This window comes from Symphalangus syndactylus, chromosome 9 (assembly GCF_028878055.3).
Source record: "Symphalangus syndactylus isolate Jambi chromosome 9, NHGRI_mSymSyn1-v2.1_pri, whole genome shotgun sequence".
NCBI lineage: Eukaryota > Metazoa > Chordata > Mammalia > Primates > Hylobatidae > Symphalangus > Symphalangus syndactylus.
Genome location: NC_072431.2, coordinates 97,349,815 through 97,372,930, shown reverse-complemented (window position 1 = coordinate 97,372,930; position 23,116 = coordinate 97,349,815). Strand labels below are relative to the sequence as shown.

Below are 23,116 nucleotides of genomic sequence, written 5' to 3'. Positions count from 1 at the left end.
TTGAAGCTAAAGTCGAGCTTAAGACTGGAATGCCCAAATAGATTTAGTTTCTAGAGTTGTCCTGTTATTTCTCCTTGTTTCTCTGCCCATTTTCCTTTATGTTTTGAAAATGTTAAATTCTACACCAAAGTCAAAAGCACTTTACAGTGAATTCCGCTTTGTTTTGCCAATTGTTAATATTTTGCTATATTTGATCTCTTTTTATATTTATTTATTTATTTTGGGCTGAACCATTTGAAAGTAAGTGCAAAAGCCCCTCTTTGGTTTCTGTTTTATATGTTATAAAATTCACCCACTTAAGTATACAATTTAGTGACTTTTAGAACATTTAGTGGGTTATGCCACCATCACTATAATCCTGTTTTAGAACATTTTTGTCACCTTCATACCACACTTCCTTTTAGAAGTTACACGAATCATACATGTTGACTTTAGAAAAAGAAAATACAGATAAGCAAAGAAATCCTGCCACCCAGAAATAAATATTTTTTTTCCTTTTTTTCTTTTTTTTTTTTTTTTTTTTGAGATAGTCTCATTCTGTCACCCAGGCTGGAGTACAGTGGCACAATCTTGGCTCACTGCAACCTCTGCCTCCTGGGTTCAGGTGAGTCTCATGCCTTAGCCTCCCAAGTAGCTGGGACTACAGGCATGTGCCACCACGCCTGGCTAATTTTTCTAAAAATCTTCAGTAGAGATAGGGTTTCACTGTGTTGGCCAGGCTAGTCTCAAACTCTTGGCCTCAAGTGATCTGCCCACCTTGGCTTCCCAAAGTGCTGGGATTATAGATGTGAGCACCATGCCATGCCAGAAATAAATATTGTTAATCTTAATCTGGTAGGCAGAACATTCAGCCTCTCAAAGTATCTATGTTCTAATCCCCAGAACCTGTGAGTATGTTACCTTACTTTATTTATTTTGTTTTGAGACAAAGTCTTGTTCTGTTGCCCAGGCTGGAGTGCAGTGGTAAGATAAGCTCCTAACTCACTGCAGCCTCCAGCTTCTGTGTTAAAGTGATCCTCCTGCATCAGCCTCCTGAGTAGCTAGGACTACATGTGTGTGCTACCATGCACGGCTAATTCAAAAGCAATTTTTTTTTTTTTTTGTAAAGACAGACATGTTCTCGCTATGTTTCCCAGGCTTGTCTGGAACTCCTGAGCTCAAGCAATCCTCCCACCTTGGCCTTCTGAAGTTCTGGGATGACAGGTGTGAGTCACCATGCCTAGCCTCCTGTTACCTTATTAAAAGGGACTTTACAGATTTGATTAAGGATGTTGAGGTAGGAATAGTATCCTGGATTATCCAGGTGGCCTCAAAATACTTGCAACAGTCTTTGTAAAAGGGAGGCAGGTGGTCAGACCAGGGAAAAAGTGCTAAACTGCTGACTTAGAAGATACAGAAGGAGGACCCTGTCAGGGAAAGAAGGTGGCCCCGAGAGGCTGGAAAAGGTAGGAAATACATTCTCCCCGGCAGCCTCCAAAAGGAACACATCCCTAACAATATGTTGAATTTATGCTTCTGCCTTCCAGAATTAGGGGAATCCGTTTGCATTGTTTTAAGCCAACAAGTTTGTGGTATTTTGCTGCAGCAACAGTAGGAAACAAATGCAGCCATGAAGTGAATGTCCTTCTGTACCTTTGAGTGTATGTATAGGTTTAAAAAAAATGCCCACCTACACTAATCAATACGGACAAACATGGGATTGTCTATGCGTATTACTTTGTAATTTCTCTCTTCACCCAATTTGTGGTGAACAACAGATATGTTGTGAACAACTTTCTATGCTATGTATTTTAATGGCTGCTCCCTCGCTTAGGAATAGTTGATGCAGTATTTATTTTGTTTTCGTATTCTTTTGCTGACGGAGGCTGGCCTTGCTGGCTGTACATTTATTTGGTTAGTTCTGTTCTGTTTTTTTGTTAATACATCATATGGATCTTGAGAGTTTTCCCAGTAGTGTTCATCCCAGAGGATCCAAGAAATGTCAAGTTGGTTGGAAAGTAGGTTGTACCATGGAGAAACATTTTTTTCTCCCTGACTTAAATTTCGGATTGATTAAACCACAGCAGATCACAGCTTAAGATCCATTCGACAGGCCTTTCTTCACACGTCCTGCTTGTCTAGTGTCTTGATGCTGTATTGCTTTTTATCATGTAGATTTCTACTTCTAGTCAAATATAAACAGAAACAGATAAATACTTTCTGAATGTTCTTGTTTCATTATGGCCTGAGGACTAATATTTCCTTTCTTTGAAAAAAATGCATTGATGGAAAACATTTGCTTAAATTACTTTTTTTCCTCTTGGCTTTCTATCAAGTATGAGACAGAGCTCTGTAAAGAATTATATAAGCCTCTGGGAAGCAGCCGAAGGCTCATAAATTTTCTGGGCAATGAGACTGCTTCATCCTGAATCACGTTGCTGTGGGAGGAGGGCACTCTGAGTGACCCTGAGGTATAAACCCCAAGTGCTCTTGAGTGGAGTCTGCCTCTGTCCTCTCCTGATCAGCACCCTTGGCCTCTTTGTGGGGGTTCCATAGGAGTTCATGCTGATGCCTGAGGGGTGACCCGAGAGGGGTAAGGATGCTGAAGCTGTCTACTTAGTGGCTTCTTCACTGCATACCACAGGGCCAGGCACATTGTGAATGTTTGGCAAATATTTGTGGAAGGAATGAATTGTGGGCTGTCCGTGTGCTCTCAGCCTCTATCAGCACTTCATTCTGTCACAGCCATTTTCCCCTGCAATATTGATGGAGGGGAAAGGGTTGGCCTCCTGGGAGAGGTTCTGGATCTTTCTGCCATCTGCTTTGTTCCATGGGTCAGCCCTGAAATTAGGGCACTTGGATGGGTTTGCAGCCTCAAAGCGGGGAATGGATTCTGCCTGCGAGGTTGTGTAAGCATCACTTCATCGATGGCCTACTGTTACTCAACTTCCAGATTGCCTTTTGAGCACCCTTTTAGAAAACAGAGGAAAGTTAATAAATTACATTTTACCCACTGTGTGTCTGGGACTCCTTGCACATGAACTCATTCAAACCTGGAAATAGTCTTCTGAAGCATCATTACCCTCGTTGTTTAGAAAGATAATGAGGCCCAGAGAGTTCCACCCATGTGTCCAAGGCCACAATAGCTAATCCATGATGGAGCTGGAATTGCACCCAGGGCTCTCTGACCCGTGTGTGTCCTAGACAGACAGAAAGAATGAGTCCCCATTAGGTAGTGATTTGTTGATATCCATATGTGGAGAACTGAGACCTCAAACCAGAAGTCTCAGAGCCCTCAGAGGAAACACACCTTCCTCAGAGGAAACCCACTCCCCTCAGAAGAAACCCACACCCTCAGAAGAAACTGACTCTCCGCAGAGGAAACCCACCCCCAGCAGGAGCTGCAGAGTTTCTTACGTGGGCTATTGGCTGCTTTAAGTTTTTCTCATCTGTATCTCTTCTGAGGGAGGCATCCTCATGGTGAGGACAGAATGACTTCTGCATTGGTTAAGGGTTTATACAGAGAGGAGGTTGGTGTTGGGGCCACGTTGGACTATTGCTGCCTGTTTGTTGGTCAGCACTCATTTCTATACTTAATCTACAAATAGCTTTGTGGAAGTCAGAGCAAGATAGCGGGATAGACGTTCGAGGCCTTGGTGCTGCCTGGGGTAGGTGGGGTCTATGGTTCAAGGTTCTGATCTTCGTTTTTGCAGGCCGAGAAACTCCATCTATCCATCCATCAAAGATTTATTGAGTTTCTTCATGACCAGGCCCTGCTCACGGTGTTAGGGATTCAGCAGAAAGAAACACAAACAAAACTTCCTACGCACACAGAGGGTGTTTCCTTGTTGACGCCCTCAATAATGTGTGTGCCTCGGAGGTTATCAGGTACCTGGGAGACTGACTCACATTAACTTCCTAGAAGCTGACATACCCACATGATGCTACATGGTTCCTTGACTGGGTGTGAATCGACCTCTACACTGGTTGGAATTCTTGTGCCTGGAATCCTCGGGGCCTGAGAGGCTGAGTTCATTTGACTGCTGACATCAGATCCCAGGGATGTGGGTGGTTCCAGATGCGTTCCTTTTTGCCCTAGAGAAGGCCCTGCACCCGAATGCATCTTGGAGGGGAGATTATATTTGAATTGACAAAATTTGGTGACTGTTTAGTTCAGTGTTAGAAGTTTTTAAAATTTGTGGTAAAATATACTTAACATCTTTACCTTTTTAACCATTTTAAGTGTACAGTTTAGTGGCATCAAATATATTCACAATGTTGTATAACCATTACTATCATCTACACTCGGAACTCTTTCATCATCCCCAACATAAACCCATTACACAGTAACTCCCGATTCCTCCCTCGTCTCAACCTCTGGCAACCACCTTTCTTTCTGTCTCTTCCAATTTGCCTATTCTAAGTGCCTCATTTAAGTGGAATCATACAATATTTCTCTTTCTGTGTCTTATTTTACTTAGCATAATGTTTTCAAGGTCTATTTAAATTTTAGCATTTATCAAAATTTCAAGCTGGGCGTGGTGGCTCACGCCTGTAATCCCAGCACTTTGGGAGGCTGAAGCAGGCGGATAACCTGAGGTCAGGAGTTCAAGATCAGCCTGGCTAACATGGTGAAACCCTGTCTCTACTAAAAACACAAAAATTAGCCAGATGTGGTGGTACGTGTCTGTAATCTCAGCTGAGGCAAGGGAATCGCATGAACCCCGGGCATGGAGGTTGCAGTGAGCTGAGAACACGCCACTGCACTCCAGCCTGGATGACAGGGCAAGACTCCCATCTCAAAAAAAAAAAAATTAATTCCTCTTTTCTGGCTAATAAATTTCATTCTTTTTTATTGCTGAATGAATATTCCATTGGATGTATATACTACATTTTGTTTATCAGTTCGTCTGGTGATGAACACTTACGCTGTTTCTACTTTTTGTCTATTGTGAATAATGCTTAATGCTTCTGTGAATATGAGTGTACAAATATCTGTTCGCATCTCTAGCTTCAATCCTTTTGTATATATACCCTAGAGAGATATTTTTATTTAATGTTTTATTGAAATATAATTCACATACTATAAAAGTAATCATGTTAAAGTTTACAATTTAGTTGTTTTTAGTATATTAACCAGGTAACATAACCATTACCTCTACCTAATTCCAGCACAGTTTCATTACTCCAAAAAACAACCCATAACCATTAAGTCACTCTCCATACCCTGTCCTCATCCACCCACTGCCCCCACGCTGGCAACAGGTCATCTATTTCTTGTCTCTATGGATTTGCTTATGCTGGACGTTTCCATATCCTGGAATCCTGCAGTATGTGTGGCCTTTTGTGTCTGGCTTCTTTCACCTAGCATAATGTTTTCGGGTTCATTCTCAGGTGATTTTAATGGGTTGCCAAGGTTGAGAAACCATAGATCTGCCTCTGCAGACACCCACCCTGTCCACGTGTGTTAGCTTCCCACACAGAGCCATCCGTGGCCCTGGCTCTGAACAGCCTTCTGGCCAATGGCAGGTTGTATTTCCTGGTTCCTGTGGGAAGGAGCCTGCACCCCACTCCACCCACACCAGCAGCCCCTGTTTTGAGTGAATAGCAGGCACCTGTGTTCTGCTATTAAAGCACACGCTTCTCAAATTATTACCTTTAACTTTGGCCAGCCCCCAAATTTGTACCTCTGTTTTCTCAGGATTTTAATGAGAATTAAACAATACATGTTTAATTTAGAACAATGCCTGGTACTCAAAAACCACCTATTAAATATGAATATGAGTGTGTTTCTATTAGAGAGAGATAGGAGAGAGACCAATCAAGAAACAGACACAGAAAAGTACGTGTGGGGATGGGAGGCGAGGAAGAGCTATTGGTGTTTGTGTATCTCTATCTGAATTTTGTCATTAGCTGTGTTATTCTCTTGAATAAGTAATATGATGTCTGAATTTTTCTTTTCTTTCTTTCTTTCTTTTTTGAGGACAGAGTCTCACTCTGTTGCCCAGGCTAGAGTACAGTGGTGCAATCCTAGTTTACTGTAGCCTTGACTTCCTGGCCTCAAGCAATCCTCCTGCCTCAGCCTCCCGAGTATCTGGGACTACAAGTGCTCACCACCACGCCCAGCTAATTTTTTTGTTGAGACATTTAGCTGTGTTGCCCAGGCTGGTCTCGAACCCCTGGCCTCAAGTGATCCTCCCACCTCGGCCTCGCAGAGTTGAGATTATAGGCATGAGCCACCACCATACCTAACCTGAGTTGGTTTTCTTATATGTAAAATGCTGATGATAATAAAATATGTCCTTGACTCTAGGCAACATGATTTAAAAATATTTTGCATTTAAAATTCTCTGAAATGATTTGGGCTGGGGGATGTATTACAACTGATGCATATGTTTAAGTGTCCCCCACGCCCCTGGGAAGCTGTCATTAAATTCCTGGGTTTATGGCCATGTCTACCCCATAAGGTTGCTGCAGGGATTTAAAGGGAAAATGTAGGTGAAAAATACTTTGGCAAACTGTAAAACATTATTCAGATGTGAGCTACTGTCTTCAAAAGTGGATATTATGGAAAAGTTAATTAATAATTTAGTATAGAACAAATAGGATGTATTCTAAAAGCACCTTGTGACTGTTAGATGTACGATCATAAGGGGCCAATTTTGAGGGAGAGGTGTCCTTTTCTTTATGAAGTTTATGTTATGTTTTTCTTGAGCAGTGGTAGGACATTGGAGTGATTTCACTCTACGGCTGATTTTCTCACCCCACCTCTTACTTCTGGTGGGTGAGGGGCAAGTATTAATTTGGCTGGGCTTGAGTTTCCTCATCTGTGATCAACGTAGCCACTCATCTTTCAGGCTCAACGATTCCATGGGGCCATAGTCCATAGTCTTGAATTTTAGTCCAGACTGTGCTCATTACAGGCTGTGGGACCCAGGGCAAATCTGTGCCTCCGTTTATCCACCTGTACAATGAGGATGAGGTTATATCCAACGGCCCTTTCAGCATCAGTCTTGGAGTCCTCCTAGGGTTCTGTATCTGGGTGCCCGTTTTCCTCACTTGGAGGGCCTTGAGGACATACCTGGTGATACTGGGGAGGCCCATGTGCTGCAGCCTGCGGGGGTCATTCATTAATTTCCTGTGTCTGTCCTTTAGGGAATATACCTGGCTCAGCTGTGCTGGTGTTTGACATCCATGTGATCGACTTCCACAACCCTTCGGACTCCATCAGCATCACCTCCCACTACAAACCCCCCGACTGCTCAGTGCTGAGTAAGAAAGGAGATTACCTCAAATATCACTACAATGCCTCACTTCTGGATGGGACCCTGCTGGACTCCACGTAAGGGCAACCAGAATGATGTGGGAGTGAGCCTGGAGGGTGACAGTCGTGTGCTCCCACCATCCTCCTCTCTTGGGTAGATGCTGGTTGAGAGCTTTTATCTCCATGCTGCCCCACTGCATAGCTCGCGCCTGCATCACTGCTCAAGTGCATTATGTTAAGAGTTTCCGATTAATGGTCTTGCCCTGCTCCAGGTCATTTTTCACCCCATGAAATTGTCTTTCTGAAAAACAGGTCGCATCGTATAACTGCTGTCTTTCCTTCCTTCCTTCCTTCCTTCCTTCCTTCCTTCCTTCCTTCCTTCCTTCCATCCTTCCTTCCTACCTTCCTTCTTTCCTCCCTCCCTCCCTGCCTCCCTTCCTTCCCCTTCTTTCCTTTCTTTCTTTTCTTTTCTTTTTTTTTTTTTGGTTGGGGGATGGTGTCTCACTTTGTCACCAAGGCTAGGATACAGTGGCGTGATCTCGACTCACTGCAACCTCCGCCTCCCGGGTTCAAGGAATTCTCGTGCCTCAGCCTGCCAAGTAGCTGGGACTACAGGTGCGCACCAACACACCCAGCTAATTTTTTGTATTTTTAGTAGAGACGGGGTTTCACCATGTTGGCCAGGCTGGTCTCGAACTCCTGACCTCAGGTGATCCGCCCACCTCGGCCTCCCAAATTGCTGGGATTACAGGTGTGAGCCACTGTGCCCAGCCTCTTCTCTTCTCTTCTCTTCTCTTCTCTTCTCTTCTCTTCTCTTCTCTTCTCATCTTTTCTTTCTTGCAGGGTCTCACTCTATCACCCAGGATGGAATGAGGGAAGTGACCATAGCTCACTGCAGCCTCGACCTCCTGGACTCAAGCAATCCTCTCACTTCAGCCTCCCGAGTAGCTGAGACCAAAAGCATGTGCCACCACACCTGGCTAATTTTTATTTTTTGAGACAAGGTCTTGCTCTGTTGCCCAGGCTGGAGTGCAGTGGCATGATCATAGCTCATTGCAACATCTATCTCCTGGGCTCAAGCGATCTTCATGCCTCAGCCTCCCAAGTAGCTGGGATTACAGGTACGCACCACTATACTTGGCTAATTTTGTTTAATTTTTAGCAGAGAGAAGGTTTTGCCATGTTGCCCTGGCTGGTCTCAAACTCCTGGGTTCAGGTGATCCTCCTCCTTCAGTTTCCCAAAGTGGTAGGATTACAGGTGTGAGTCACTGCACCTGGCCCAGGCTAATTTTTTAAATTTTTTTAGAGTGGGGGAGGGACGGTCTCACTATGTTGCCCAGGCTAGTCTGGAACTGCTAACCTCAAATGATCCTCCCATCTTGGCCTCCCAAAGTGCTGGGAGTTACCGGTTTGAGCCATCATGCCCAGCCGAACTGCTTTCTTTAAAAATTGATGCACAGAGGCCGGACGTGTTGGCTTATGCCTGTAATCCTAGCACTTTGGCAGGCCGAGGTAGGCAGATCACGAGGTCAAGAGATCAAGACCATCCTGGCCAACTTGGTGAAACCCCATCACTAAAAATACAAAAATTAGCCAGGCATAGTGGCGGGCATCTCTAATCCCAGCTACTCAGGAGGCTAAGGCAGGAGAATTGCTTGAACCCCGGGAGGCGGGGGTTGCAATGAGCCAAGATCGTGCCACTACACTCCAGCCTGGCGACAGAGCAAGACTACGTCTCAAAAAAAGGAAAAAGAAAAAGAAATTGATGCACAGATAAAGGCCAGACTCCGGAGTCTGGCACATAAGGCTCTCTGTCAGCTCCGTTCTGCCTCACCAGTCTCTTCTGCCGGGGCCCATCTTCTGCCTTCCAGGGCTGCCATGTGTAGTAGTGAAGATTGTTACTGTTTTTCTTCCTTTTTCTGGCCAACTTCTGCCCTGGCTTAAATGTTCTATTTTTTCCTCAAAATCTTTCCTTAATTCATAGAAGAATCAACTGCTGCTGCTTCTGTAGTCTCATGACACATTATGCATCACCTGTCTTTTAGTTTTGTTTCTATCTCTGTTGCTGGTGTAAATACCTTAGGGACACTCAGTGCATTTATGTACATTTTTATGCCCTACACCTTGCCCAGAGCATAGCACAAGAGCAGCATTGTATAAATGTCCGTTGATTGAGATAAATCTGAGAAATTATTAAATACGAACCAACAGCATAAACTAGTGTCAGGCGTGTAGAAGGAGCTTTGCTTCTTGTGAATCTGAATCTTCAGATGTATCTGTAAGTTAATATAATATTATCTTCTTTGGGAAAGAAACATTTTCAGCATTAAAAAAAAATTTTTGAGACAGGGTCTTGCTCTGTGAGCAGTGGCGAAATCAGGACTTACTTTAACCTTAAAGTCCTGGGCTCAAGAGATCCTCCTGCCTCAGCCATCCAAAGATTTGGGATTACAGGTGTGAGTCACCATGCCTGGCTAATTTCAGCAGTTTTTATATATCCATTTTTGTACTGAGCCTGACTTAGTTTCCTAAGTTTGGTCTTGGGGAGAAAAAAAAGCTTCACATAAGCAGGTATGTGCTACTGCATTGATCCTAGATGTGCGGGGTCCTCTCTTCCTTCCACCTGTCCCTCTGCCTTCTAGCTTTGGGCGACTCTGTGGCTGTGGAGTTTGACCAGCCTGGCCAACATTGTGAAACCCTGGCTTTACTAAAAATACAAAAATTAGCTGGGCATGGTGGCACACACCTTTAATCCCAGCTACTCAAGAGGCTGAGGCAGGAGAATCGCTTGAATCTGGGAGGTAGAGGTTGTAGTGAGCTGAGATCACACCGCTGCACTGCAGCCTGGGCAACAGAGTGAGACTCTGTCTCCAAAAAGAAAGAAAAAGAAAAGACCCTATGGATATACTCTTCAGAGCTCTCCCCCTGGGGTAAGGGATCCTGTATGCTAATGCATTTAATGTATTTCATCAACTCTAAAGAGCGTGATGGAAACATTATTTCATGTATCTCTGACCAAGTAAAAATGCTGACAGATGACATACTGTCAGTCATAAAATGTATCCTAATTATAGCAAGGTTACACTGTGAAAAAATATGCATTTTAGAATCAATGAAATATGTGCTAGGCTTCCAGGGCCCAGATTTACAGGGACCTGGCTTACAACAGACCTTGCAAAGAAATCCCAACCACTGACTACTGGAAGCTAGCGGGAGGCATGGCAGCAGGGAAGGGGCATGGCTTGTAGTGCTTTTGTGGATCAAGTGAGCTCCTAAGAGTGAAAATGGTCCATGAGGTTAGAAGGCTCTGTAAGGTCCGTGGCTGCTGTCACTGCTCTTGCTGATGTTCATATTCCTGTCCGCTGATCCTGAGGCTGAGGAAAGGGGAAGTGGGCGTGGGGAATGAACAAAGGAATTCCTTCTCGGAGGGTCCAAGATCTGCTTCTCACATGGGACAGGGAGAGTCGGTCTCCCTGCCTCCTGCTTGTGTTTGGAGGACTCATAACATCCTGGTAGAGCACTCGGGAGCCACAAGAGCCAGGGCTCCTTATCAGGAAGTGCATTTTGTACTCTGAGAGCCTCTGTATTGCATATAAATCTGCAGCAGAAGAGTAGCAGCTGGTGTCCCTGCTGGTGTCTTCCTGGTGTGAGCTTCAGAATAGTGGGCTAATGGAAAGCTTGGCCAGCACCTGCCTATCTGGTCCCAGCTAGAGTCCCCGTGTGGGCTGGGCCCCATTCGTCAGGACTAAGGCAGCAGCTGCTGCCTAGAAGGGAGGAGAGGAGTGGGAGTGAGCCGGGAAGGGTGAAGCAGGCAGGAAGCTGCAGGCCGGCCGTGGATGGGGCCAGGAAGCATGCAGGGGGAGTGAGGACCGTGTTTGAGAGAAACACTGCCCAAAAGAGAAAGAAAGAAAATCACAGGACCCGAGGAAAAAGAATGAGTGGTGTGTTCAGAGATGACACATGACAACAGATTGTTTGCTTGGAGGATTTTCTTACGTGTGCGTGTTTAAACTGGCCTCAAGAAGGAAGAAGAAACATGCATTCCTGGATGACTAAGTGAGTTCTGGAATATTCTGTCATAAGGCTTCGCAAATGGAGTAGCCCCAGAGAAAGGCAGGCAGTGGGAGTTGGCTCCCTCCCACAAGGCATCCCTCACCCGAGTTGGCTTTGTTTCGGGTTCCTCCCAGGTGGGAAAACACAAACCCTGTCTTGGTTTGCTGGTAATCAGCTGGAGGAGGGAAAGAAGCAGCTGCCCTGGGCCCAGGGGAGGTCTGGAAGCCTGAGAAGAGGATGTGACCCAAAGGGGCACCAGTCCATGTTGTCACCAGCTGCTCATGGGCATCAAGGGGGGTGAGGGGGCTTTTCTCCTTGGAGTAAAGAACATAAACGCTGTTTGCCTTTAGGAAGTGATAGGAATGGCATAGATTTTGGAGTAGATTTATTTTTAGTAGTGGCTGAAGTGATAGAGCAAACTTTTTTTTAACTGGGTTCCTGAGGCCCATGGCCATCAAGGATAATTAAACTCTTGGTGGTCTTTTTTTTTTTTTTTTAGTCTTTGACTGTTACAGACATAAACGCTTTACACCTCAAGGCCAAACATTTTTTGTGCCCTTTGTACTTCCTCTCCGCTGTGCCAAGCATAACATGTTATTTGCGATTTAAAACATCCCTGTGAGATAGCTATATTTGTTGTCTCCGTTTCATAGATAAAGTAACTGAGAGATTACATTTCTCAGGGTCAAATTAAGTGGCAGAACCAGGAATCCATCTCAGGTCTTGCTGAATCCAAAACCCAGGGTTTTTTGTTTTGTTTTTGTTTTTGAGACAGAGTCTTACTCTGTCTCCCAGGCTGGAGTGCAGGGGCACGATCTTGGCTCACTGCAGCCTCCAACTCCTGGGCTCAAGCAAAAAGGACCCCATTCCACTATGCTTCTCCACTCTGGAGCTTCCACAGTCTTTCCTGGATTTTCATGGCCTTGACAGTTTTGAGGATGACAGCCAGACATTTTTCAGCATGTGCCCCGATTTATTTTTGTCTGATGTTTCCTCATGATTAGATAGGGATTTTTATTTCTTTGGTAAGAATATCCTAGGAGTGATGTGTCTTTCTCATGGGAACACTCTCAGTGCCAATGGGTTGGTGACCTGACATGAGGCTCTTCTGTTTCATTTTAGGTGGAATTTAGGCAAAACTTACAATATTGTCCTGGGATCTGGGCAAGTTGTGTTGGGGATGGACATGGGTCTCAGAGAGATGTGTGTTGGCGAGAAACGGACAGTGATCATTCCGCCCCACCTGGGCTATGGGGAAGCTGGCGTGGGTGAGTAAGCAACAGTATTCAAGGGTGTTGGGGGCCCGCTTCCTATCTGAATTTTGTGCTTTTTGGGGTGCCATAGTTAGAATCACAGCATGCTTCTTACATGTAATACACAAAGAGTGTGTGGTTTCTATTTTTAAAAAATTAGTTAGTATTTTTGTTTGGAGACCCCTGTGAAATCAGTGAGCTACGTCAATGCTCCATTACCCTCTTGAAAAGAACCAGTTTGAGTGAACTAAATCTTGGATCTTCAGACCCATGTGTGGGAGGTGTCCCCGGGGGAGCTGTCCAGGAGGTTTCTCTGAGGTCAGACTGAGCACGTCCTTCTGGAACTGTTTCCTGGGACAGGTGGAATGCTGTAGGCCGTTGCTTTCCACTTCTGAGCCTGTAGGCTGTCCAAGACAGTTTCCTTTGGGAGAGATTAGTTGCAAGTTCTGGAAATACTGGCTTTACCTCATCCTCACAGTGGTTATGTTTTACTCCATCATTTCAGCCACAATGTGTCCTCCACATGGGGATTCAATAACTTTTTTTTTTTTTTTTTTTTTTTTTTCAGAGACAGGGTCTCACTCTGTCACCCAGGCTGGAGTGCAGTGGCACCATCATGGCTGACTGCAGCCTTGAACTCCTGGGCTCAAGCAATCTTCCCACCTCAGTCTCCCGAGTAGCTGGGACTACAGGCATGCACCACCTTGCCTGGCTAATTTTTTATTTTTTAGAGACCGAGTCTCGCTATCTTTCCCATGCTGGTCTTAACTCCTGGGCTCAAGCGAGTCTCCTGCTTAGGCCTCCCAAAGCACTAGGATTACTGGCGTGAGCCACTGTGCCTGGCCCCAGGACCCCTTTCTTTTCAGTGTTTTCACACTGCTGATATCTGGACGTGGAGGAGATAGGAAGAGCTAACTGGTAACAATGATAGGCACTGTGGATTGATATTTTTTCCCCGTAAAAGAATTGAAAAGTACATTTGTTCTTCCTACCAATCCCAGAAGAAACCCTTTAAAAATTGGTGTATATTCTGGCCAGGTGCAGTGGCTCATGCCTGTAATCCCAGCACTTTGGGAGGCCGAGGTGTGCAGATTACGAGGTCAGGAGATCGAGACCATCCTGGCTAACATGGTGAAACCCCATCTCTACTAAAAGTACAAAAAATTAGCCGGGCATGGTGATGGGCACCTATAATCCCAGCTACTCGGGAGGCTGAGGCAGGAGAATGGTGTGAACCCGGGAGGCGGAGCTTGCAGTGAGCCGAGATCGCGCCACTGCACTCCAGCCTGGCGACAGAGCAAGACTCCATCTCAGAAAAAAAAAAAAAAAAAATTGTTGTATATCCTTTAAGACTTTTTCTGTGATATATTATTAATAATTATAATACATAACATATTATATATAACATATAATCTAGATAAGATATAATAATTTGGAATAATACACATTACCTTTATATATTCCATACTTAGATAACTTCTTTGGGCCTATACTATATACACTGTTCTTGAATTTGTCCTTATAGTCAAATCTTGGATCGTCATCTTCAGGCGTATTGTTTCAATTCTAAAAGTTCTGCTGTTAGATTTACTTAAAAGTTTTACCATTGTATTGTAGTCTCTACAAGCAGCTTTCAAACTTTTTTCCACAAGACACACAGTAAGAAATATACTTTGTTTCCCAATCTGTATTACATAAACATACAGTTTACACATATACACATTTATTTATTTATTTTTAATCAACACATCACAAATTTGCATGTCCTGTTTGCACGGAGGTCATGCTATTCTTCTCAGTATGGTTCCAATTTTAGTATGTGTTGCTGAAGTGAGCATTACTTTTAGTTTTATATATAAAATTTAAACTCAAGTTTCATGACACAATACCTATCTTTTCTACAGGTACAAAGTATTCTGTTCCTTTATTTATTTATTTTTTTTTTGAGATGGAGTCTCACTTGGTTGCCCAGGCTGAAGTGCAATGGTGCGACCTCGGCTCACTGCAATGTTTGCCTCCCTGGTTCAAGCAATTCTCATGCCTCAGCTTCCCAAGTAGCTGGGACTACAGGTGCCCACCACCACACCAGCTAATTTTTCTTTTTAGTAGAGATGGAGTTTCACCGTGTTGGCCAGGCTGGTCTTGAACTCCTAATCTCAAGTGATCCGCCCGAGTCGGCCTCCCAAAGTGCTGGAATTATAGGTGTGAGCCACCATGCCTGGCCTCTATTCTATTCCTTAATTTAAAAAATAACAAAACGCTGTTCACCACCCTCTAAACTGATTTCATGACTCATTAACGGGCCGCTGCCTACAGTGAGAAAGTGAGTAGCCTCTGCTCCAATTTCTTGCTTTGGTCAGAAGTCCCACCCTGAGGTGGGACTGGGTGGCCAGGGTGGGTGCTGATTGATGGGCTTGACTGCTGCCTGCTGGCTGACACCGCCTCCCACTCCTGTCACCTGGACAGATGGAGAAGTGCCTGGCAGTGCTGTATTAGTGTTTGACATCGAGCTGCTGGAGCTGGTGGCTGGCCTTCCCGAGGGGTACATGTTCATATGGAATGGTGAGGTGTCACCCAACCTCTTTGAAGAAATTGACAAGGATGGCAACGGAGAAGTCCTCCTGGAAGAGGTAACTAACTGGCCTCTGTAGGAAGGTGGGACAGAAGAGCTCAGGGAGCCTGGTGAGGCCACGGGGCCAATTCTGAAGGTGAGGCCTTCTAAGGGTGAGGCCAGTTGGCTGGAGGGATTGTGAGATGACCAGCACACTTGTGTGCCAAGCGCTTTCACACATGCCCTCTCGATGGAAGCTTACCATTCCTCTCTGAAGAAACCGATTCCCTGAGAGGTGTAGGGCTTGATTCCAGGGCACACAGTCTGTATTCAGTTCTTGTTACTGGGTGCTCAACGCCTGCCTGTGTGTTCTGAGTGTATTCTCTGGTTCGGCCCTCACAACAGCTGTGTCTTAGAAGAAACTGCACAAAGAAGGTAAATGACTTGTCCAAGGTCACACAGCTACTCAGTCGTTTGAAGCTGGGCAATAGAACCGTCTGTTCTGTCCCACCCCTGGGGAATTCCAGCTCCCTGCCTCTTCCACATCTGCTATTGAAGCACATCCTCCAGCCTTTTCCTCTCTCTCTCCACATCATCAGCACTTCTGGATCTTTCTTATTTGCATAGAAATGTGCTATTATTTTCCCTTCCCTGGATGTGTCTGTTTCTTTCATTACTTTCCTTCCTTTACAGCAAAAACTTCGAAAGAATTGTGTGTCTTTTCTGCCTCCAATTCCTCTCCTCCCATTCTCTCCTAAACCCACTCCTGTCTGGCATTTGTCCCTCTATGCCTCTGAGCCGAACCTTGCCAGGGTGGCCAGTGTCTTCCGTATTGCGGAATCCAGTGGTCAGCTCCCACGCTCCTCTTAACTTCAACACAGCTGGTTCCCCTACAGGATGCATCTTTCTCTGGCTTCCAGGACACCACACTTCATGGTGTTCCTTCTGCCTCCCTGGTACATCCCTCTCAGGCCTCTTTTCCCTGATCGCTTCATGTTGGAGTACCCCGGGATAAGTCTTGACCTTTGTTCTTTTCTCTGTCTTTAAGTCACTCGCTTGGTGGTCTTATCGGGTTCATATCCTGATGGCGTCTGGATTTGTAGCTCCAGTCCAGTCTTCTCTCCACTTCACACTCATGTGTTCAGCTGCCTGCTTGATGTCCTCATTTACGGAACCCCTGCTATCCACCCACACACCCCGCTTGGGGTCTGCTTTACCCAAAGCCTTTCCCGTCACAGTCAGTGGCATCACTGGCCTCCAGTGGCTCAGGCGAGAGCACTCGGTGATCTCTGACTCCTCTTTTTCTCTCGTAGGCCGTAATAGTCCTCAGGAAATCATTCCAGCTCTACCTTGACAGCACATGCAGAACCTGGCACTTCTCACCACCCCTACCCTGTAGCATCTTAGCCCGGGGCCTGTCATCTCTTTCCTGGGTCACATCATAGCAGTGGTGTTCATGAAGCTCCTCCTGCCCTCACAGTGGCCGTTCTCACACAGGAGCTGGGTCAGACCTGCAGAGGCCCCTGTCCACGGGGCCTCACAGTAGTCTGTGAAGACCCTGCACTTTCTGCTTGCTGTAACCTCTTCGCCGGCTGTCTCCCTCTGCCCACTTTACCCGGCCACACCCGCCCCCAGTGCTGTCTGTGACCAGCCAAGCATGCGTCCACCTTGAGCCCTGGCACCGGCTGCCCTCTCTGCTGTGGAGACATCTACCCCAGATAACTTGTTCGGCCCTTTCCTTCTCATCTTTCAAGCCTTTGCATAAATCTTCCCTTCTCCTTAAAGTTTTGTCCTGACCACTGAATTGAACACTTCATCCCTTTCTCCCTTCCTTACTGAGCTCCGCTTTTAGATTTTTTTCTGGAGCATTTCACTTTGTAACTTAATGTGTAATTTACCTATTTTTATGTTCATGTCTAATTGTCTGTTTTTCCACTAGAATGCAAGCATTGCAGGGGCAGGGTGTTTGTTTGTTTATGTATTGATGTATTTCAAGATCTAGAACAGTGTGCTCAGCACATAGTAGACCATATGTTTTGATCACGTGAATGAATGCATGCATCCAAGAATGTTCTTACAGTCTTGGGTGGTCGTGGGGGTCAGCCTTTGATGAGTAACCAAGTTGGGAGAAGGGATAGCTCTGACGGCTGCTGGGTATTGGCTACCTGAATAATAAGGGCTCTTGGAGTCATTTAGTACAAGGGTTTTTTCACCTGCATTTAGAGAAAAAAACAAAACAAAACACAGGTCATAGGTCATGTAGCTGCCAAAAAGATCTTGTCTGTGTTGGTAGCCCAGACTCAAGTTCCAGCCCTGTCACCCCCAGACTGCTCTGTTTCTGGCCCCAGGCCTGGCGTTCATGGCAGCTGAACTCATGGTCTTTCCTGTCCCCTTCTTTTCCAGTTCTCAGAGTACATTCATGCCCAGGTGGCATCTGGCAAAGGGAAACTCGCTCCTGGCTTTGATGCTGAGCTGATTGTGAAGAATATGTTCACCAACCAGGACCGGAATGGAGATGGGAAGGTCACAGCCGAGGAATTTAAACTCAAAGACCAGGAAGCCAAACACGATGAACTCTAATCCTGGCACGAACCAGATGGTGCCAGAGAGTACGTGACACCAAGCCACCTGTTGTGGCAGAACATGCAGTAAGGGTGCAAGGGTCTTTCAGAAGTTGCATCATTAGCCAGTAGTAGGTGGGTCACATAGTACCTGGTGTACATACACATCGGGGTGGGTTGATATATGGGGTGAGAAGTTTAGGCTGATCACCAGTGATAGTAAACAAAATCTGTGCAGAGGGCCTTAGCATGGGATGTGTCCAGTATTGAAAAGGCTGTGCTGCCAACCATGATTTGTGAGCCTTCTGGGAAATTTTGTTATTAAAGGAATATATAGTGTCAGACGGAAGTTATAATCATCTTGGAGGAACCATAAGAAAAAGTGTCCAGGGTATCTATATAAAGAGGGTTAATTTTTTTTTTAACTTGCTGGTTAAAACATTTTTGAAATATTCTTGAGATGGACAGGAGAGTCAAAGGGCTTGCTTGCCCCAGCAGGGTTCCCAGCAGACAGCTATGGCTCTTCCTAGCAGCCTGTGCAAACTCCGATGATGGCCCCACCCCCGCACACACACACGCACATCATGCTTTTCCAGCTCATCACACCCCGCCCCACTGTGGGCCTCCCATTAATAGTGTATAACTTGGAGGTTAATGGAGCCTTTTGGACAGAAAACTGGGCCAGGAAAAGGCATCTCGGACCACAAACAGAGAATTTGATTCCTCATTTGCAACATAAGGTCATCTGCTTAGCTTTTTCTTTTTTTTTCTTTTTTTTTTTTTTTTTGGAGACAGAGTCTCGCTTTGTCACCAGGCTGGAGTGCAATGGCGCCATCTTGGCTCACTGTAGCACCGTCTCGGCTCACTGCAGCCTCTGCCTCCGCATTCAAGTGATTCTCCGTCTCAGCCTTCTGAGTAGCTGGGACTACAGGTGTGCACCACCACGCCCGGCTAATTTTTGTATTTTTAGTAGAGAGGGGTTTCACCACGTTGGCCAGGATGGTCTCAATCTCGACCTCGTGATCCACCTGCCTCAGCCTCCCAAAGTGCTGGGATTACAGGCGTGAACCACCATGCCCAGCCACTTAGCTTTTTCTCGTTCCTACCTTTCTATCCCATAGAACACTCTTTTTTATCCTCCCTGAACCATATTGATAACATAAATAGGGCTGAGGGCTGGGCCCCGCTGGTCACGCAACAGAGTATTTCCCTTGGCCGAGATGGAAGTTTCGTCCCAATAGATGAGCTGCTGAGCATCAACAAGGTGACATTTTTCTGCTGCCCATTTGTGTCCTGGAGACGGTGGTACCCTGAAGGCAGAGGCCAGCTGCCGCAAGACAGCACTGACAGTCCACCTGCCGGCCTGATTCCTGCATCATGGAAAAACCACATGGCTACCTTCTATCCTCTGTTCCCAAATGGTGGTGGCACTTATCCTGAACTCGTCAATGATTTCCCCTTGAAACTACTTTATTTTACTAATTTAAACTATTTTGTACTGATGTAGCCCTAAGGTAGTTCATGAAAATGCTGTGCACTCATTCCACGGAATAAATGTTGGAAAGCTGATCTTTTCTGATATAAAATGTTGAATTATATTATCTGGTTTTCTGATGTTTTACTGGAAGGCTGAAGACCTATGAGAATGCACCATGCAGTCAGAATCCCCTTGATGAAAACAGCAGGACTTCACTGCAGTTACTGAGGGAGCACACTCTATACTTACAGGGAGTGTCAGTCAGGGTCCTGGCCCTCCTCCGGGACTCCTGAAGAGAAGCTAAGGAAAGGACTGTTTAGAGGGGTGTGGGCGAGGCTGGGGGAACAGAGGCTGTTGAGTGCTGGTGACAGCAGTGTTGGCCACCACAGGAGGCTGCTACCACCAGGGCCTGAGGGCTCAAGAGGAGGCAGTGGGAGCAGCACAGGAAGGGCTACCTGGAGGCGTCACAGAGGGATGCAGCCAGCACTAGCAGTGCGGCTGACACTGCAGCAGAGAGAGGGACAAACGCCCCATCCCCTCTGTGCCCCCATTCTCTGATGCCTGCCACTGGCTCCCATTAGTGGAACCATGTTGGAAGCCAGAGGGTAAGAGGAGCTCAGAGACTGGAGTTCTCAGAGGTTGGCCCTTTGGGTGCAGAGAAAGGTGGAGAATGAATCTGAGGTAGGGATGGGGTGGGTGGGAGCAAATGGAGAATTACTGGCACATGTATAGAGAAACTGTGTGCGTGTGTGTGTGTGTGTGCGCTTGTGTGTGTGTGTGTGTAGTGCAATTATATATTTAAAAGCAATTATTTTAATATATATTAATATACATAAAATATATGTATTATATATACATACAATTGCCGTTAAAAAGCAAATGTTGGCCATGTGCAGTGGCTCGTGCCTATAATCCCAGCACTTTGGGAGGCTGAGGTGGGTGGATCATTTGAGGTTCAGGAGTTCAAGACCAGCCTGGCCAACATGGTGAAAACTCGTCTATACTAAAAATACAAAAAAAAAAAAAAAAAAAAAAAAATTAGCCGGGCATGGTGGTGCGCACCTGTAATCCCAGCTGCTCAGGAGGCTGAGGCAGGAAAATTGCTTGAACCCGGGAGGCGGAGGCTGCAGTAAGCCAAGATGGCACCACTGCACTCCAGCCTGGGCGACAGAGCAAGACTATGTCTCAAAAAAAAAAAAAAATTTTTTTTTTTTTTGCTTCTTGCTAAGTTGAATTGGGCTTTGGAATGCATTTGACTTCATTAGCCTTACCCGCCTTATGAAGAGAAGAACCTTGTGCTTATTCTCTACCGCAGATTTTTATTTGCCTATTTGAATTTCTTCACAGGCTGTTTTCTGTGATGGTGGAGACAGATGGGCTGAATCAGAAATAAGTTTCTTGGCCAGGGGCAGTGGTTCATGCCTGTAATCCCAGCATTTTGGGAGTCCAGGAATTCGAGAGCAGCCTGGGTAATATAGCAAGATCCCATCTCTAAAAAATTTTTAAAAATTAGCTGGGCATGGTGGCACGTGCCTGTAGTCCCAGCTACTTGGGAGGCCGAGGAGGGAGGATTGCTTGAGCCTGGGAAATTAAGGCTGCAGTGAATCGTGATTGCACCACTGCCCTCCAGCCTGTGCAACAGAGCGAAACCCTGACTCTAAAGAAAAAAAGAACATGGCCCTTAGAACTTCAGGAATGGAGAGAAGCTTTGGCCTGTTGAATTCTGCCTAGGCACTCCTAGGAGGGCATTCAGTGATCAGGCGCGTTCATCTGTCTGCAAGGGGAAGCTGCTTAGCTGGCCCCACTTTATGCTATGGCTGCAACACTTGCTTCTACTTATATTATGGTTATGGCCTATAGTTCTGCCAACAAGGCTGTAAATACTAAATAAGGGGCCAAGTACGGGGTAGAGATGCCACACAGCAATTTTTGTTTTTGTTTTCTAAATCACTTCTCACCTGAGACAGCACTTTTTTTTTCTGTTTTTGAGACAAGGTTTGTCACCCAGGCTGGAGTACAATTGTGTGATCACAGCTCACTGCAGCCTTGACCTCCTGGGCTCAAGCAATCCTCCCATCTCAGCCTCCTGAGTAGCTGGGACCACAGGCAGGTGCCACCATGCCCAGCTATTTTTTTTTGCCGAGATGGGATCTCACTATGTTGCCCAGGGTAGTCTCTTGAACTCTTGGCCTCAAGTGATCCTCCTACCTCTTGTCTCCCAAGGTTTTTGGATTACAGGTGAGTCACTGTGCCTGGCCAGCCTCTGGACCTTCTGACAGGAACATTTATTGATAGGTACTATATTGTGACCACCTAACTCAGGATCTATATAGATTTTTGACCCTACATATGAACTGGGTCATTGATACCTACTGTGGGATGATGGTCTAATAGAACATGAACATGACATCTGAGTATGTTTGATACAACTAGGCTGCCTGCAAATGTAAGCAATATGCACCATTTTATTAAAACCAGTGAGTTTTGATCTCTGATTATTTATGACTTTATAATTTTGTCCAAATACTTTACTTAAATGATAGGAAAAAAAATTCATTTTGGCAGGGAAATAGGTTTAACTGCAAGACTATACATAAACACTGGCCCCTGCCCCCATCTGTTACTTTACTATCTCAGGTTTCCAGGGACAAAGCCTTTTTCCCTTCACTCTCTCAGGGATCTGGAGTTTTTACTTAGTAAGAATGCTGGGCTGGGTGCAGTGGCTCACGCCTGTAATCCCAGCACTTTGGGAGGCCAAGGTGGGAGGACTGCTTGAGCCTAGGAGTTTGAGACAATCCTGGGCAACACAGCTTATCTCTAAAAAAAATTTCAAAAAGTAGCCAGGCGTGGTGGTGCACACCTGTGGTCTGCTTAGGAGGCTGAGGTGGATCACTTGAGCCTGGGAGGTTGAGGCTGCAGTAAGCCCCAATAGTGCTGCTGCATTCCAGCCTGGGCAGAGGGAAACCCCGCATCCCAAAAACAATATTTATTCCTGATTATTTGTTGCTAGATGCAGATATAAAACATTTATGCTTATTAATAGTTTGTATGTGGTTTCCATGCTTAATGTTGGTAATTTTGATTGGTCAGGCAATTTCTTCCAGCTTACACTGGCCATATTTAAATCTCATTTAAATGCAGACAACACCCACATTTATAGTTCATGTTCAGATTTCTCCTTTGAGCTCTAGTCTGTCTATTTGGTATCTTCCCTTGTATGCCTCACAGGCACGTCAAACTTTGTATGTCCAAAACAGCATGTCTGTTCCCACTCCCTTGCCAACACCACCAAGCCTATTCCTCTCCATCTTCCCTGGCACCCAAGTGTCCAAAGCAGACATCGGCAACCCCCTGCTCTCTCATCTCATCTTTACATATTTAAGCCAATAGCAAGTTTTGTCAATTCTGTCTCTAAGCCACTCCTGGAAATGACCCACTTCTCTCTGGTTCCACAGCCTCAGCCCCCAAAACCGACCATTATTTCTAGCCGGAACTGCTGTAATAGCCCCCCGACTGGTGTGCTTGGGTTTATCTGCCCTCACCAGTCCCTGCCCCACATGGCAGCAGTGATCCTGCCCCTCCTTTGCAAGGAGAGAAAAACCAAAGTTCTTATGATTTATAAAACCCTCCATGATCTGGCACCCACCTACTTCCTGTTCAATGCCTGATGCCATTCTTCCCTTTGTTCATAATACTGTTAAACCAGTTCTCAGTTCTTCAAATGCCCTAAAACTTTCTCACTTAAGACCTTCGCATACCCTGTTCCCTCTCCTGGGAATGCTTCTCCCTCAACTCCTCACATGGCTGGCTCCTTATCCTTCAGACTTTGGCTTAAATATCACCTGAGAAGAGCTTCCTCTGACTACCATATCTAAAATACATCTGTTGGCTGGGTGTGGTGACTCACGCCTGTAACCCCAGCATTTTGGAGGCCGAGGTGGGCAGATCACGAGGTCAGAAGATCGAGACCATCTTGGC

The 23,116-nt window shown here is 45.7% G+C and overlaps 1 protein-coding gene and 1 non-coding gene across 2 annotated transcripts in view; one reads left to right on the top strand and one right to left on the bottom strand.

The window, feature by feature from the left end:
- The window catches only part of FKBP9 (FKBP prolyl isomerase 9), a 51,444-nt gene extending 32,185 nt beyond the window's left edge, over positions 1–19,259 (top strand). The window contains exons 7-10 of the mRNA XM_055293479.2: positions 7,135–7,321; positions 12,419–12,564; positions 15,016–15,179; positions 17,504–19,259. Of these exons, the coding sequence (XP_055149454.1) occupies positions 7,135–7,321; positions 12,419–12,564; positions 15,016–15,179; positions 17,504–17,680 (674 nt within the window). The 3' untranslated portion in view covers positions 17,681–19,259. The remainder of the gene's footprint in view (positions 1–7,134; positions 7,322–12,418; positions 12,565–15,015; positions 15,180–17,503) is intronic.
- Positions 14,283–14,385, bottom strand: LOC129490859 (U6 spliceosomal RNA). Its single transcript, XR_008660342.1, has one exon. It is a non-coding gene; the product is annotated as a U6 spliceosomal RNA (small nuclear RNA).
- Positions 19,260–23,116: the final 3,857 nt, after the last annotated feature.